This window comes from Echinops telfairi, unplaced genomic scaffold (genome assembly GCF_000313985.2).
Source record: "Echinops telfairi isolate 266 unplaced genomic scaffold, ASM31398v2 ScPeMD7_3509;HRSCAF=4178, whole genome shotgun sequence".
Classification (NCBI taxonomy): domain Eukaryota; kingdom Metazoa; phylum Chordata; class Mammalia; order Afrosoricida; family Tenrecidae; genus Echinops; species Echinops telfairi.
This window is the reverse complement of record NW_022107407.1, coordinates 507,179-525,849: the sequence shown is the minus strand read 5'-3', so window position 1 is coordinate 525,849 and position 18,671 is coordinate 507,179. Positions and strand designations below refer to the sequence as shown.

At 39.7% G+C, this 18,671-nt stretch overlaps 1 protein-coding gene across 1 annotated transcript in view; it reads right to left on the bottom strand.

Moving 5' to 3' along the window:
* The window catches only part of RYR2 (ryanodine receptor 2), an 805,653-nt gene extending 787,003 nt beyond the window's left edge, over positions 1–18,650 (bottom strand). Inside the window, exon 1 of the mRNA XM_045294222.1 lies at positions 18,585–18,650. Coding sequence (XP_045150157.1) covers positions 18,585–18,632 — 48 coding nt within the window. The 5' untranslated portion in view covers positions 18,633–18,650. The remainder of the gene's footprint in view (positions 1–18,584) is intronic.
* Between the last annotated feature and the right edge of the window lie 21 nt (positions 18,651–18,671).

Sequence of the window (18,671 nt, the reverse complement as noted above, 5' to 3'; positions counted from 1 at the left end):
TTGAGAATGATGTACAAATGCGCTTTACACAATTGATGTGTGTATGGATTGCGATAACAGTTGTATGAGCCCCTAATAAAATGTTTTTTTTAAAAAGTGCCCAGCTTAGAACCAATTCAGATTTTATAAAGAATGAATTTTAATTGCTTAACAAAAGGTCTCCAAAGGAAAATAAAATTATACAAAACTACATCAAAGTCCCATCACTTGCCTGTCAGTTTGTTACACTGTGGTGGCTTGCAATGTTGCTGTCATGCTGAAAGCTATGTTACTAATATTCAAATATCACAGGGTCACCAAGGTGATCAGTTTTCAGCCCAGCATCCGAACTATGAAGAAGGAATAGGCTGTCCACTTATGAGGAATTAGCAAGTGAAAACCTTATAAGTATCAGCAAAACCATGCCAGATATAGACAAGCCACTCAGGCTGGAAGGCACTCAAAGATGACTGGGAAAAAGCTGCTTTCTCAAAGTAGAGTGACCCATAATTATGTGGATGGAATAAAGCTTTCAGGAAATTCTTTGCTGATGGGCCACAACTCAAATTGAGAAGAAACAGCTGCAAGCATGTATTAATAATTAGAAGTTGGAATATATGAAATATGAATCTATGAAAATTGGAAGTTATCAAAAATAAAATAGGATAGAAACAGATCAATATCTTAGTCATTAGTGAGCTGATCTGGACTGATACTGGCCATTTTGAATTAAGAGATTTATGTTGCTTACCATACTGGGAATGACAAATTCAAGAAAATTGTCATAAAAATGGACATTTCAAGATCTATTTTGAATGAATGCTGTGTTTAATAGGATAAGGAAATTCAGTTAAAACAACTATTATTCCCATGTATGCACCAACCACTAAAACAAAAATCAAAGAAATCTATCAACTTGTTCAGTTTGAAATTTTGTCAACATGCAATTAAGATGGCTTGACAATTATTAGCAATTGAAATGTAAATGTTAGTAACAAAGAGGAATGGATAGTAATTGGAATATATGGGTTTGGTGTTAGGAATGAAGCTGGAGATCACATGTTAGGATTTTACATGACCATAGACTTCTTCACAGCAAATACCTTTTCCAACAACATAAACGTTACTAAACACATGGACTTCTCCAGATGCACTACACAGAAATCAAACTGATTACACCTGTGGGGAGAGAAAATGGAGACGCTCAGGATCAGCAGTCAAAACAAGGAAAGGTGCTTTACTGAGAAACACCGTCAATTATTCATTTGAGAGAGTAGCCCCCAGACACACACAAAAAAAACAGAATTTAGCTATGTATTTAAATTTTTTTACAAAACAACTTTATCACCTTCAAAGTACTCTCCATTACACTTAATACATTTGTCAAATGTGCGATTCCATTCTTGGAAACAGTTTTCGAACTCATTTGTTTGGATGGCTGACAGCACCTCCCTTGTTTTTTTCTTCACCTCTTCTACATCATCAAATCACTGTCCTTTCATGTTCCTCTTCATTCATGGAAACAACAAGAAGTTGCAAAGAGTGAGGTCAAGTGAGTAAGGTGCATGGGACAAGAGAGGTACACTGTCATTCTGGTTTTCTGACAAAAACTGGTGCACTGAGATGGCTGCATGAGCAGGTACATTGTCGTGGTGGCAAAACCAGTTCCCTGTCTGTCAAAACTCAGGTCTTTGTTTTGGGGGATTTTTTTTGCCATACACTGTTACACAAACTGTATAGAACCTCTAAATAGAAAGCTTGATTAACAGTCTGATCTAGTGGAAGATAGTCCCTAAGTACTACAAGTCAACATTTTTGTGCATTAAGGATGTTGACAGACATCCAAAATGAGGTTTGTCATCAATTGACATTTCACCTTTTTTGCAATGAGAAAACCACTCATACATTTGAGTTTTTCCCATAGTACTGTCTTTATAAGCTATGTTCAACATCACAATAGTTTCTAGGGCATTTTTTCCAGAAGAGAACCCAAAATTTCACACCCGCATGCTGTTCTCTTAAATTGGGCATCACAAAAAATGAGACTTAAGCCAAAACTGCTTTTACAAAAAAAGTCAATGTGGCCAGAGAGAACCTTCCCAGGCGACGCAACTGGGTACACTAGCTCAGAGCAAGTTGCTGGATGCTCGTGTAGCAGGAAAAAAATCATAGGAAGAAAGCTCCACTAAGCACAGTTCCAGGTTTTTTGGGAGGTACTCCCTCATATTTTCAAGATGGAGTTTAAAACAAATCAAAACAAGTGTATGAGACTCAAAATAAAACCTTGACTATATCCCTCCTCAATTTTGAGACCATTTCAAAGGTTAAGTTTGGTCCACTGAATATTGATAACGAAAGATTTGATGAACTGTGTGTGGTATGGCATCAAGACCATCATACATGAAGAAAGCAAAAATGTCAGCAAAGACAGAAAAAGAAAAAAACAAACTGGATGCCATAAAAGATTGAAATTTCTCTTGATCATAGAATAGCTAAAGCAAATGAGAGAAATGATTAAGTAAACAAGTAAAAAGAAAATTTCAAAGGGCAGCTCCAGAAAACAATGTATTTATAATGAAATGTGAAAAAAAAGTTAGAAAACCAAAAAGGAATAATAGCACATTCAGCATATTTTAAACAAAGAACCAAAGAAAAAATTCAACCTCAATTGTAATATTCTAAGATTTCATGAGTAAAACATTGAATTATGCATCAAAAGAAAATACAAAAAGTCACTATACCAAAAAAAAAAAAAAATCAACAATCAACCCTTTCAAGAGATAGTATATGATCAAGAACCAACGGTACTGAAGGAAGAGATCAAAGATGCATTGAAGGCATTAACCAAAAACAAGACTCTAGGAATTGATGGAATATCAACTGAAATGATTCAAGCCAATGAAGCACTGGAAGCACTCACCCACTTATGCCAAGAAACTCACTAGAAGAGATTCATATTTGTATCTATTCCAAAGAAAGGTGACCCAAAAGAGTGAATAAATTATCAAATCAGACTATTATTATATGCAAGTAAATATTAATTTTTCTGAAAATCATTCAACAGTGGTTGCAGTGGTATGTCAACAGGGAACTGTCATTCAACCCGAATTCAGAAGAGGACATGGAATTAGCGATATCAATACTGACTTCAGATGATGGCTGAAAGCCAAAGAAAACCAGAGAGATATTTGCTGGTGATTTATTGACTATACAAAGGCATTCATCTGTGTGAATCATAAGAAACTATGGATAGACTTGAGAAATTCCCAAGCTCTATATTGTGTTTGTGAAAACCTGTTCATGGTTGTAAGGCCAATTGTTAGACTAGAACCAGGCAATATTACATGGTTTAAATTCAGTGAAGCTGTGCATCAGGATTATATATCCTCTCCCCATATTTATTTAAACAGCATGCTGAGCAAACAATCCAAGAAGCCAAACTATATGAAGAAGAATGCATCAGCCTTGGAGGAAGGCTTATTAACAACCTGTGATATACAACCTTGCTTGCTGAAAAAGAGGGGGACTTGAAGCAGTTGCTGATGAAGATCAAGGATTGCAACCTTCAATGTGGATTAAAACTCAACATAAAGAAAACAACCATCCACATAATTAGACCAATAGGTTATGGAGAAAAGATTGAAGCTGTCATGAATTTCCTCTTGATTGGATCCACAACCAATGCCCATGGAAGCAGTAGTCAAGAAATCAAATGACACATTGCCTTGTGTAAATAAGCTGCACAAAGAGCAAGAATGTGATTTTAAGGACTAAAGTGCAGCTGATCCAAACCATGGTATTTTCAATTGTTTCATACATATATGAAAGTTAGGTATTGCATAAGAAAATGTGAAGGAAAATCTACACATGTTAATTATTGTATTCGTGAAGAATATTAAAAGTACCATGGAATGCTAAAAGAAACAACAGATCAGTCTTGGAAGAAGTACAGCCAGAATGCTCCTGAGAAGCAAAGAAGATCAGACACTTCACAGGTACTTCAGACACGTTATAAGGAGAGATCTGTCCCTGGAAAAGGACATCATGCATAGTAAATAGAAAGGCAGAAGACCTTCATCAAAATGGATTGACCAGTGGCTTCAACAATAGGTTCAAACATAAAAATTGTGAGGATGGTGCAGGTCTGGGCAGTATTTCTTTCAGTTGTACATAGTGTCATGCATTATAGCTGACTCAAAAGCACAACATCAACAACAAAGCAAGGTCAAATGAAAATAATATGTGTTCTCAAATTAGATAAAGCAGCAAATAATTAAGTATTCTTAAAAAGAACTGGAAAACTGTGATAGCAATTGTACAATACAGCTTGATGTGATTAAACAATGGAATGATATGATACCTGTATTAACTCTAAATAAAATGGTTTGGGGGGGGGGGAAGAATTACAGCCCAGGAACCCCCAAGAGCAGTTCTACCATGCCTACAGGGTCGGTATACATCCATCAACCGGATGGCAGTAAGTTTGGTTTATGGTTTATACATGTATTCTTTCTTTCTTCAACAGTGTTTAAATTCTAGACCATTGACTAAATTAATGGTAATATCAATTGAACTACTATATTTCCAATGGGGATAATTTATAATGTCCTTCAACAAAATAATATTATCTTTAAGGTGAACCAGGAACCTATAATAACCATAAATACATGAATAGATTTTAGCTTGAACTTAGTCATAGCCCTAATATAAGAATAATTAGTTCTTATGACATGGCCCTTCTCAATGCCTGCCCCAATCAAGTGATCACTGAAAATATGGGTGCTATAGCAAAGTGTGGTGAAGAAATCAGATGGCGCCCAAGTATCAGAAATAATATTGTCTGTGACCTTAAAGACCTTCCTTAAAAGAAGCAGCCATCTGAGGCCTCAGCTAGTTCCACACTCTGAAGAAGCACACCAACCTATGTGACCCAAGAATTGTAAATAATAAAAACCAAACCCAGAAGAAGGAACAGTATTAAACCCTAAATTCCAAATAACTGGTTTTTAGCAGGCTATAGATAAAACCGTAGAAGCCCAAAATCCATTTACGGGTCCCCACACGGAGTAAGCCTTGGGTAATCCCTTCTGACCATATAGGAGGGATATGAATAGCCTTGCTATCAGACAGAAAGCATTATAAAGTCAATTATAGCAGATGTGTTTAGGTTAAAATGTAATACTTTATCATTTGATCCCCTTGTGACCTATCTTTAAATTTCAGTTTTTAATATGTTATACTTTCTTTTCAATTGAGGTTTTTCTCTAGTTCATTCCTTCATTGTTGTTGGGCCATTTGATTGTGTTTTGTTTTGATCTTGTACATTTTTTTGTATATAAAGCCCAGGACAGGTAACCTATAGAAACAAAAACTGGATTAATAGTTGCAAAGGGACATGGCAGGGGAGGCTGGCAAGAAATGGAGAGCTAACAAGGAGTGTAAGGAACAAGAAATGTCTTGGAATTAATAGTGGGGATGGTTGCACAACTCTTGTGAATGTGAATCAACTAGTGAGATATCTGATATGTGAATTGTATAATGGTGAAATTGTTAAAAATAAATAAAAATTTTAAATGACTATATCTATTCGTGTGTTCAATAATGATTGTTCTATTCTGTCCTATACCTTGAACTTTAACAACAAAACCCTCCATACCATCGAGTTGATTCCAGTTCACAGCGGCCCTATAGAACAAGGTAGAACTGCCCCTGTGGATTTCTGAGACTAACTCTGTGTGGAAGTTGTGGTAGTTACAAAGTTTTATGTCAACTTAATGTGTCAGCTTGATGACAGGTGGTATACAATCTGTCAATCAGGTCATAGCCTGATGGTGCCTCCTCATAGATGTGGCCTTCTCATAAGAAGGGCCCCAGGGAACCTCCTTCTCTCTCTGCCTTCACTTTCCTGCTTCCTGACCACCCTGAGAGCTGCCAGAGCCGTCATGTTCACCCCAAACCTTGGATCCACACGATTTTGCACCCACCAGCCTGTGATCTTCCTGCATTCTGCATCATTGTCTGTGGCTGTGTGAATCTGAAGAGAGACATATGGATTGGTATCATACTTATGGACTTAAGTTTGACTAGGCTAGGAGGTTTTCTTGATATATAATTGCCTCTTGATCTAAAGCTCTTTCTTACACATATATGAATATCTCTGGATTTGTTTTTCTAGTCAACTCATCCTAAAACAGGAGTAGAAATTCTCTCCTGTGAAGTGGATTGTGGTTTTGAACTGCTGACCTTGTAATTAGGAGCCCAACATGTAACCACTATACCACTTAGAACTTTAGTGAATCATTAATTCTTCCTTTTCTATAACCTTAGTTTATGGTGTATCTCATGAAAAAAGAAAAATTCAATTAACTTTCAACTTTGCTTCCCTCTGGAGCTAATCCTCTCTATTTTCTTTAATAATTCTCTTTCTTCTTTATCAACATGTGTGGTGAAAAATTAATAGATGTCTGACTCCATCCACTCAGTGCCACCCAGTCACTTAATCTTCTCCAGTGTCTTTCCCCTCCTCTTAAAGACCACCAGTGCATGCCTAATGGTCACAGCAAAGGTCTCTTCTCATGGTGCCTTCTTCACAGTCTTCGCAATAACAACTGCAACTCTCAGGTACTAGGCATACTCCTTGAACCCAGGTCATTGACCAAACCGTTTTTATGGTTTTTCTATTATGTCAATGACTTCCAAAATTAACTTTTTAGGTCACCTTCTCTCCAAAATATTATGCCCACAGTTCCAGAACTGCAATTTAAAATACATGTCCACAACAAATACTGCTGCCTTCTCTTGGACTTTTCCAAATTGTTGGCCCCACTATTCTTAGCAACTCCTAAGCTCATCTTTGTCTTTTTCTTCTCCTTATATCAAGTGAGATAATTAAGGTTTATTGTGATAACCTGGGCGATAAACACATGTGGGATAAATTGAAGGGTGGAGAGGTAAAATGGCTACATGAGCCTTGCCTTTCTGGTTCTCTGGTCTCTTGTTCTCTGATGGCTGGACCAATGTGCAGGTGCTTTAGCTGGCAAGGCTCAGTTCCTGCGAGACATCCCTGAGGAGAAGCCATGTGGACTTACCCTGATACAGCCCTGGGTGCTGGAGAAGCTGCGTGGAGACCCCTGCCAGGGCTGAGATGCTTACACCACCACTGGACCCAAAGACTTTCTACCCACTGGCCTGTGATCCTCCTACATTCAGTGTCATTTTGTGAGTTTGATGAGGACTTTGTAGATCAGTGTCGGACATATGGGCTAAGTTGGACTTATGGAATTGGACTGGACTGGGTTCGGGTGCTTTCTGAATGTACACTTACCCTATATATAAAACTCTCTCTTATACATATATGAGGTTCTGTGGATTTTTTATCTAGTTTATCCAAACTAACACATCTAGTCAGTTACCAATACACTAATTCTTCCTCAACAGGATCTCTTAAACCTCTCCCAATCTGTTCATTTCTACAACTGCTGGTAAAATTTAAGTCTGAATTATCTTATACAGAAATCTCTGGGTAAGCATTCAATACACAGCTGAAAATTTGGCAGTAAGAACTCCCCGCAGATTCAGAAGCAAGGCCTGGAGATGTTTCTGAAAGGTCACAGCCATGAGAATCCCATGGAGCACAATTCTGTGCACACACAGAGCCCCCACGAGTCAGAGTTGAGGATTCAGCAAATGATTTGGTTTTTATTTTTATCTTGAACCAGCTCCAGTTTCTCTCTGATATTTCTATTTCCCAATTTATTTTATAAATTGCTTCCACATTAATTTTAAAGGACAGCTCTGACCCACTTCCTTTGAGAAGGAAAAAAAGAAAAAAAAATCCTTGAAGGCTTCCCTTTACCTTATGAATAAAGTATAAACCTTGAATCTCTGGTCTCAAAGTTCCTCAACCCTCCTAGCACATCATAACCCATACTCTAAAATGTTCTCATTCCCAGGCATGCTCCCTACCTGAGCTGTCAGGGTCCTACCTGAGGCACAGCACTCAAAAGTGTTTAGCTGAAAGGAGATACATGAAGGGCCAACATGTGGGCAGAGTGACAGCGTCCAACAAGAGATAGTGGGAAATCTAGTAAATAGCAACAGTGGAAAACTGCTACCATTCCTCAACCTGAAGTGGCAGGAGGCCAAGCTGTATTTTCAGAGTGCAAGAACAGTGAGAGTCTGGGGCACAAAGTAGAGAAAAGGGGAAAATACATCTGGGACTGAGACAAAGAATCATAACACTTCTCTTCATCTAAGTCCAGTCTCCCCATCTTCCACCACTCCCTGTATCAAATTCCCACCCACTTTGCAAGGCCAATTAATAACACCATAGATCATTTTTAATGTAAAAATCTGACTTGTATAGAAATACAAAATGAATGTATGACAAAGATGTTCTTTATTCATTAATGAATGAAGGAACCAGTATGATGTTACATTGGGCTCAAAGAAGAATCTAAAGAAATTACAAAGTCCATCAGGAATGCTAACGTGGACATGCTTTAAAAATACAAAATTGTTCCACAACTGATACAATTTGCATTTTATAAGCAAGATCAATTTTTCAAGATTTATTATTGGTGTTCTACAACATTAAAACAAACAAACCTGTTGTCATTGAGTAGATTCTCATACATAGCAAACAAACCAAAAGGTTGGAGTAGAACCATCCCATAGGATTTCCAAGGCTATACTGTACAGGAGCAGATCGCCAGGTCTTATCTGCCTCACAGTAACTTGTGGGCTTGAATTAACCTTTTGGTTGCCAGCAAAGGACTTACCCACTGCACCACCAGGGAGCCATGGAATGGCACTAAGATAAATCAAAGGCAGAGATATTCCATATGGAAGATTACGGTGGATCGGATACTAATCTTGTTATTGTCCAACTCACAATGTTTCAAAAGGTTTTCTGATAGTTTAAAGGAACGATGAGAGAAATTAAAAGAAGGGACAGAGGGAGAGAAGGAAAAAAGAATAAGGGAGGAAGGTTTTGCATTAGAAAGACCCTGGGTTTGCCAACAACATCACTTATTCATTGATTGTCCTTGAACAAATAATTTCACCTCTCTATAACTCAGTTTCCTAATCTGTTAAAAAAAAAAAAAAAAGGAAACAAAGCAATTAATTACTTTAAAAACTGCCCAGAGAACTAAATGAATTGTAGCTAGTGTGTCTGAGCTGGATAATAGAAGCCAAAACACTTGAACTCCCTTCCTTTTCCTTCACTATAAAATGTGGGTGAGATAGTTTATTATGCCAGCCTGGTGGGGTTATATTATGACCCTTTTTCAGGCTGAAATTGTAATGCTGCCTCCAGGAAGCCCTGGATAGCCGTACTAACCATCAGACACGGCTCCATCCATCCTTAACACCCTCAGCAATGAACACCTGTCTCCAAACACTCTGAAGTAGAACATTTGGTTTCTCCTCATTCTCCATCGCACCCACCAGAGTTCCTTGAGGTAAGAAATAAGCTTAGATACGATTAGAATCCCAACACTGAGCACAGTTCTGGCACATAGCAAGCAGTCAATAACAATTTCAGGATGAACTAAAAGAAGAGATCAGGTATTGAGGAGGAAAGGATGAACCCACAATTTTCTTATCTCGTTCACCATCTTATTTATTCTCTTGTGAAACTTTTAAGATGTTTTGCAGACTTCCCTGGGCAATGTTGCTGTTTTTGACAACAGCAGGCCTTTCCGCTCATTAATGATGCCCCATCTTCAGAGATGACACCCTCTTTTATTGGTATAAAGAGGACAGCAGAGGGATCAGATACAGTAAACCTCTTAGACAGCCATCAATCAGAAACAGCTCGTTTTCAGCATTTCATTTGTACTGTGACTCAAAAGTATTTTTCTCCTGACATTTCACTGAGCCTAAAAATCACAACTTGTAATCTCACGATAAACTCTCAACATTGTCATTGTCCTTTTAGACAAATTATGTCAGACTTGTCCATGACCAAAGGGAACTAAGGAGACATTCTAAAAGATATTGAGGAAAGCAGGTAAAAAAGGTATTGAGGACTGAATTAATTGTGTGTGTCTGCTATATTGTTTAATTGCCTCAATCACCAGATATGTTGTCCTTCTCTAAAAGGATTTGGCTTGGGAGCGATGGGGAGTGTATTTTATTTTATGAGGTCATACTTGCTGCGTGCCTCTGAAATAGAGTTCTGTAAAAATACCTTTAAACACATACACTTTGAAATGTGTGTTCCCCAACTTGACCCACTCTGCCAAATTTCAGTTGTTCTGAAAGTCAAATATCTCAAAAAATTTTCAGAAACTTTACAAAATGAATTTTGGTGAAACTTTCACAAATCTCTACAGAATCTGACTAAAGTTGAAAACTGCCTTCTGATTTTCTACATTATGGAGCCCATCATCATGGTTTTCACACTTCCTATGAATCGATGTACTATTGCGGTCACAGATTCCACCTTCTGAAGGTCTCTGAGCCCAATTCAAGGTCATGTCCATCACCTCTTCACCTTCCATCCATTTTAAACAGGTCTTCGCAGGACCATGAATGTAGACATGGTCCATTACTGGATTCCTCAACTCTATTTTTCAGGCTGGGTTCTTCCTCAAAGGTATTGCCTCTCATTGCCACTTACATCAAGTTGATTCCAACTCAAAGAGACCCTATGCACCTGGTATAATATGGCAAGCCAAGGAGATATAAAATCTAGACATCTTCAGTTAAGATAGCTGGCAGTGTCCCAAGAATTGTTCTATTCTGTAGTATCTGAATTGCTGTTTCACAAAGTCAGTTCAATTCATTCCAGAAATCCGTTATGTGGTAGCTACCCTGTGAGGTACTGGTAGCTTAAGAAGTCTCATGACCTTGAATGGGGCTCACACTGGATATTATAATGTACTTACCTCCAGAGAGGAATGCCATCAAACCTCCCTCTAGTTTTACATGACATTCATTTCCAGCACTAAGGGAGCCACATATAAGGGTCTTGGGTGGCACAAATGGTTTGCATTTTGTTGCTAAACTACAGATTGGTGGTTCAAAGCCACTCAGTGATGCCTTAGAATAAGGTGACCAGATTTAAAGTGGGGCACCATGGACCGGGGTGGGGGTGGGGGTGGGGACAGGGCTCTTGATTAAAAATTTGGTCTATATGGACCAAATGGACTGTTCCCTAGCTTGTCATGCATTCTTTCCAAAAATGGGGACTTTTTTAAAATGCCAAAAATCAGGACTGTCCCACCAAAAGCGGGACGTCTGGTCACCTTACCTTAGAAGAAAAGGCTTTTTAAAGCTTACAGCCAAGGAATCCCTAAGGAGCAGGTAATTCTGTAACTGTGGTCGTAACATAATCTGTTGTAAATTAGAGACTTGAGTGAAGGGTTGGAGTTTAGCCTGTCAATCAGTTCAAAGCTTGATGACCTCATTTGGAGGCACTAAGGAGATAACTAGCTCATTGGAGGCTGGACACACTCATTCCCTGTGAGACATGACTACAGATGAACCTGATGGAGCTATTTGATGCAGCCAGAGCCCTGGAGCTGGAGGTGCCATGTGAAGACTCACACCAGCACTAAGATGCTTCCACTGCCACTAGATTCACAAGATTTTCCACCCACTGGCCTATGATCTTCCTGCATTTGGCATCATTGCCTGTCTTTCGTGAGTCTGAAGAGGAATTTATAGATGGGTATTGGACATATGGGCTAATATCAGACATAGGAACTTGATCTGGGCTGGGCTGAAATGTTTTTTCTCAATATTCAATTGTTCTTGTATATAAAGCTCTTTCTTATACACATGAGTGTCTGTGAATTTGTTTCTCTAATCAACCCCAGACTAACACAGCTACTGAGCTGTAAGAAAATAAATTTCCACTCTCAAAAGCTACACACACGTGGTACTTGTGTCACACCAACAGTAATCAAGAAAAGGGCTGTATTTCTTTTTTGTTTGTGCATGTGACCAAAATTTCTGCATGAAAATATCTTTGAGAGTTAAATGAATTAAAAAAATCAAGAAAAATCTAAATGAAGATAACCTTTTATGTTGATAACTAGAAAAATGCTATAGAAATTTAAAAAAGCATGGCTTTTAATGGGTATAAATTCAGTGTAGTATTCAGAACCTTTAACAATACCTAAATTTTTGAAGACCAAGTATTTGATTTTCCCCTTCTTCCTTTTTTTTAATTCTCTCAAAAATATCCTTTGTTTGAACTTTTGGTTATATATTAACTATGAGTGATATCCATGAATATCACATCACACATAATGGATATCTATCATGTCATATTCCAAATTCACAGTGAAAGTTTCAAATGGAAACTAAAAATATTCATTAGGAATAGATAAAATAGAAGAAATTTCTTTTATAAGTTGTAAAGGACCAAAAAGTACTTACCTTAGTAGAAAGAAAACAAATTGACCATAGAAAGCCAATTACCCTGCCACCATGATGTGCTGTGTATGTGCCTCTCTCACCGGCTCCTCAATGCACAGAAAGACTCTCATATAATATAGGTGGGTTTTTGTCAGCAAACGTAGGCTTGCTCATAGCACCCAAATTACTCTACCTCAACTGCTTCTCATACCTAGGAAGTGCTCACAACAGCAGGTGGAGCTGCTCTAATCACTTTTCTCTGGTATCTGCTTCGAGTCCTTAACTACATTTAAGGTTTTCATTGCCAAAGAAGAGACATTTGCCCCTGATAAATACTAGTCACCAGATGGTAGAAACAGGCAGCTGGCAGTAGTGGGGGTAGAGGGGAGGGGGAGCTGACCTGTGTCAGTGACTAGCTCTCTGGCCCTTCTTCTGAAAGGAAAACTTTGGTGGATAATGAGCACTGAAGCAATATGTATAAATCCTTTAAATACACCAAATTAATCATCAATAAAGCCTTCGAATTCCATTTCTTGGGAAGAAAGGCCCAGAATACTGAGTAGATTACATGGGAAAAAAAAAAAATATATATATATATATAACTTATTTATATATATATATATAACTTATTAAGGGCTCATGAGGGAGGGAGAGGTGGGACAGGGAAAATGTGCTGATTCCAAGGGCTCAAGTAAAAAGAAAATGTTTTGAAAAGGATGATCACAATATATGTACAAATGTGCTTGACATAATGGATGGATGGATGGATGGATGATGATACGAATTAAAAAAAAAAACAAAACAGAGTAGGTTACAGGAATCAGGAAACATACCTTCCAGATGAGCATTCAGATTGACCCAATCTTTTAAGGAAGCCCCAGAGACACGGGTGACTTATTCACCTAGCCCAGGGGAAGGTGATAAAAGGGAAACAGAAGCATTCCTATTAAGAAGTAAAAGATATTTATAAACAAGATCTCTTGGCATTTACCCTGTTTCCCAAAAATAACACAGTGTCATATTAATTTTTGCTCCCAAAGATGCGCTAGGTCTTATTTTCAGGGGATGTCTTATTTTTCCATGAAGAAGAATACGGTACATATTTATTGTTTATTATTAAAGGAGACCTCGCACTGCCTGTCTGCTCCAGCTGTGCCGTGGCCTACAGTAAGCTGCGCTGCGGCGCCCGCTGCTATGGTCCACAGTCCAGAGTTATGTAGCTTCAGAAGGGGCTTATTTTCGGGGAGGTCTTATTTTCGGGGGGGTGCCTTATATTTCAGTGAGAGGCAAAACTGTAAGTAGGTCTTATTTTCGGGGGATGCCTTACTTTCGGGGAAACAGGGTAGTTACTGATGTTGTAAACTATCAGAACAAGACTTTCCAAGGGCCCCCGAATCCATGAAAATACATATTTCTGTAGAAAGGCAAGCTTTGGTTAGTTCATCTTCCAAAATGGTTTGCATCTGTCTGACCCCAGGGCTATTAATGTGACATCTCAAAACAACTTCCCAGAGACCCTCAGAGATAACAAATAACTCCTCATCTTGCTGTGGTTGCTGCTGCTGCTACTGCTGTTGCTGGCTGTTAGTCTAGTCAAACCTCCCCTCAACCTGTCATGGCAACCCATGGGATTGGACGATACAAGGTTTTCTTTTTTTTTTTTTGCAAGGAAACCTATCTTTATTTTTTTTTTCTTTTTTAACATTTTATTAGGGGCTCATACAACTGTTATCCCAATCCATACACACATCAATTGTGTAAAGCGCATTTGTACATCGTTTCTCAAAACATTTTCTCTCCATTTAAACCCCCGACATTAGGTATTTTTCCCCTCACTCCCCGCTCCCCCCTCCCTCATGAGCCCTTGATAGTTTATAAATGGGTATTTTGTCATATCTTGCCCTGTCCGACGTCTCCCTTCATCCACTTTTTGGTTGTCTGTCTGTCCCCCAGGGAGGAGGTCACACACAGTTCCATGTAATCGGTTCCCTCTTTCCTACCCATTCTCCCTTTACCCTCCCATACAAGGTTTTCATTGACTGATTTTCCAGAAATAGATCACAAGCAGTACTGTTTTCCTAATCTGCTATAAACTCGACGCTCTGCTAAAACTTCTTCAGCACCATAGCAACACATCAAGTCTCCACTGCATTCTCTCACTCCTTAGTTCAAGTGATCTGAAAACTGGGAACTGTAATTTCCTTCTCAAATTTCCCTCCTCACAGGCTTGAGACTACTGTACTCTCCTGCCCTTGGGAAGTTACTGAGCACTCCCAGTCAACAACCACCACTTCACCTATCCTATGCAGTTTACGTCTTCTTTTCTCTTTTGAAATGTAACCCATCAACCTTCTCACTTTCCTGCCTGTAGAAGGAAGTCTTATTTTATCTTTCATTCAATGCTCTCTGCCCACCTCGTCTATACCCATTATCTTGGCCTATTTCCTTCATTTTGACAGATTTCTTCTTTCTTCATTTGAACACATTCACATGATCTTCACAACTAATTCGGTTAGAGGGGTTTCTTTGCTCTAGTCCCAATCTTCTGCTTGCCAACATTTTCCTCAAGCCTGTTCCTGTCTTTCTATGATGCTTAGTTAACACTATGGTGGGCATCATGAGAAAATAACACCTCAGTCTCAACCCTCTAAAGAGTTTAGGGATAATTATCAAACATGAAATATTCCAAGAGCAATTAAGAGTTAAAGTGTGTGGCAGAGAGAAGATCAGAAGACAGTGAGTAAAAGATATGATCAAAATTGTTGGAATGAGCCAAGAATGCTCCACGAAGTATAGCAAACTCAAGGAATCAAAAGACAGACTAGGTTATTAAAAAAAAAGTCCTAAACCAAGCAGAGAGTTAGATAATGTAACAAGATCTTGAAGTGGTAGAATGAAGAAAGAAGTTTTAGGATGATACTGGTGTTGAATATTCAAGGAGGGTTACTGATTTGTTGCAGGAAGGGAAGATGATGAAATCACAAGTAACTATTGACATGTACCCACACTCATTGCCATTGAGTAGATTCCAATTCAGATCAACCCCACGTGGATCAGAGTAATACTGTGCTCCATCAGGTTTCTCAAAGCCTGAGTTTTCAGAAGTATATCACGAGGCCCTTCCTATGAAGCACCTCTAGCTGAACTCAAACTTCCAATCTATCTGTCAGCAGCCAAGGACTTAACCACAGTAAGCACATTTCTGGTTTGTGGGAAAGGCACTCAACTGAAGATGATCACTAATCTTTATCACACTTGTAAGAATGGGAACAAACTCACAAACAATACTATAATGGAAAAGAGATGGGAGAGGGGGCTGACAAACTACAAAGAGATAAAAATTTCCCCTCACAAATGTGTAATTAATTTACAGTAGCAGATATATTTCATGGATCTAGTCCATTAAAAAGTTCACCTGTTTCCCTTGGCAAAAATCTTAGACCTCCTGCCAGGAAAAAAAAATTAAAAAGCTTTTTGTGGATGGATGTGTTCAAGATAATAACAAGGGTGCTCTAATCAAAATAGATGAACCAGAATAATCTGGTCAACTTCACAACTATGTATTTTTTTCACAACTATATTTTTTAATAACTAAGTATTTGATATTATTTTTCTAATCCTTATAGATTCATCCAGTACTTCCAGGAGTTATAATTATTTTATCTAGTTTGTTTACATTCTCTGGGGTATTTGCCTTTAAAAGGGGGATATAGTGGAATGAGTAAGATATGTCAATAAAAATATTAAAATTAAAGATAATAATAAAATTAAATAAAGATCTTATAGTGACAGAATTACACACAAGAGAGAAATAAATGAACCCTCCAAAAAATCTAAATGAATTCATTGAAAACTACAATTCAAATTGAGAAGTCATTAACATTTCGCAGCCATCCACATACCCAGCTTAAGAGAATGAGTAGCACAGAGTCCAGGACAATAGACTTAAGATTTAAGTATTTAAAAAATATTTGAGTATTTAAGATTATACAATTTGGGGGGTTGGGTGGAAGGCATGTTCTCCTTTCAGATGCCAATGCTCCATGAGGAAAATCCTCTGCTCCACTATTCTCCCTCCTTCAAGGTCATTTGTCATTAGCACAACCACCTACAGAGGAGGTTTTATTAAAAGAAAAATCCTAGCTTAGGCCTGCCAGATCTTTTCCTAGGACCCACTTATCAGGGTGTCGCTTGGGGTTACAGGCAGCTGCCAAATGATAGAGAGTTAACTTTACTTTATATGTACAGAAGCCCTTCAGCAAGCACATTACCTTGGTCCCCATTAAGTATACTGATAACACCACCTCCATGAGCTCAACACGTAAGCCAGCAGGAAGCCCTTAAGTGTACTTATCTTGCAAAATTCTTTAGCTATTTTTAACCCTATGGTGTTCAATACAAATTAAATTCAAAAATTACATTGCAATTAAACCTTTTGTCCAGCTTAATAAAAGATCCCTTCATTTGGAGAGGTTTAGAGAAATATATTTGCATGTGGCTTATTGATTGATTTATAGGTAGACCATGCGTTGGGGTGCAATTCATAAGGACAGCTTTTCAGCAGTTGGAAACCACCAGCCACTCAATGGAAAAGACAGGGCTTTCTACTCCAAAGAGTTACAGTCTCCAAAATCTCACAAGGACAGTTCTACCCTGTCCTATACGGTCGTTATGAGTCAGCACTGACTGAGTTTTTTACTTTTTCCACTTTACTGAGCATGAATTATTAGGGGGCTTAAAAATTCTCCACGTGCAAGTTATTAGTGAACAGGCCTCTCAGAGACAAGTTCTGGGCCAAATAGCGCCTCAAACTCATAAACAGCATATGAAATGGGGCATACCAGGCAGCTTATAGGTCAAATAATTCACAATCTCCTGCTATGTCTCAGCTTGGATCTGGTCCAAAGGCTCCTCAGCCTATGTTTTAATGTGCAAATAAGTGTTAATAAATAGAAGAGAGGACGGGGGCAGTTGCAATGTGCTCGTACACATTGACAGTTTTCACTTGTTCGGTACATTCGAATCTGAAAGCTACTGTCTGCTTACGATTTCCAAACCAACCATTTTCTGTGACTATGAAGGTAATGCTAACTGGGAAGTGATAGCTTTGTCAGTTAAGGAAAGGGGTAACAGCAGAGCTGCAGTCTTCGGTTGGAGGGTGGGCGAAAACCTGCAAGTAAATAGCCTTTCAGGGAGACGGAGGGAAGTGGGGAACGGGCCGTCTGGGACCAAGGATAACTATGTTATTCTTAACACGAAGTTCTGACGTTTGCTTTTGTGAAGGAGCTCTCTAGCCCTCAGCCTGGGAAGGATCTGCAGTGTTCGAACAAATCAAGAGAGGAAGGAGCAGTGCCAAGAGGTACTTATGGAAGGCAAAATGTATTAGTGTAAAGCCAAACCTTCCCCAGATGACCTGCCACCAATGTGGAATGTCCAGGCAGCCACCCATCACCCCCCACCCCCACCCCCGCATCCCACTCTGTCCTCTCCGTGTCTCTCTGTTTGCTGCACTGAGCATTCCGTAACAAAACGACACGTTCACGGTGCCTCTACACACACACACACACACACACACACACACACATCTGTGCGCACGTGAGCTCCGCTGCCTTTCCACACTTGCAAGCTGTCAGTACCCACAAAAAGCAGCAGCCCCAGGTGACCAAAATGATCGCAGCACCTGGACTTGGTGAAAATCTTGGGCAGTTTCCTGCTCACCCACTCCTTGCCAGGTCATGGCGCCCCCAAGGACAAGGACGGGAATCCATTTCTCTGTTCCTTCGGTGACAGCGCACGTTTCCAGACAGAAAGCCCGAGAAACCGCGCTGCCGCGGAATTCTGGCCAAGAGCTACGGGGGCTGATTCGGGCCCCGGCCCCAATCCACTCTGGGGGCACTATGGCTGACCGAGAAGGTAGGCGCCCCGGCGGAGGAGGGGGCTGCAGTTCCGAGGTGCTGCTCTTGCGGGCCCCCGGACCGACCCTTCAGCCTCGCCCGCGGCTGTGGTCTTGCAGCTCTAGGTCTCCGGTTCGGACACGAGCGTGCACAGACACGCACGCTGCCCCTCCTTCACCCCAGTCCACAACCCTGCGCACTCTGGGCGATTTCCAGCTCCGCCCCCATCCCCAACGGACACCCAGCAACCGCCCGCCGGGGCAGCTCTGGTCCGCACTCCTGGTCTGACCCGGACCCCGCTCGCGAATGCCGGGAGAACACGAAATACGCGGGGCTTACAGTTCGCAGGAACTGGATCTCGTCCTCGCCCTCGCCCCCATCAGCCATGGCTCCGAGCCTCCTCTCCGGAGCCGGCTGCGGAGCCCC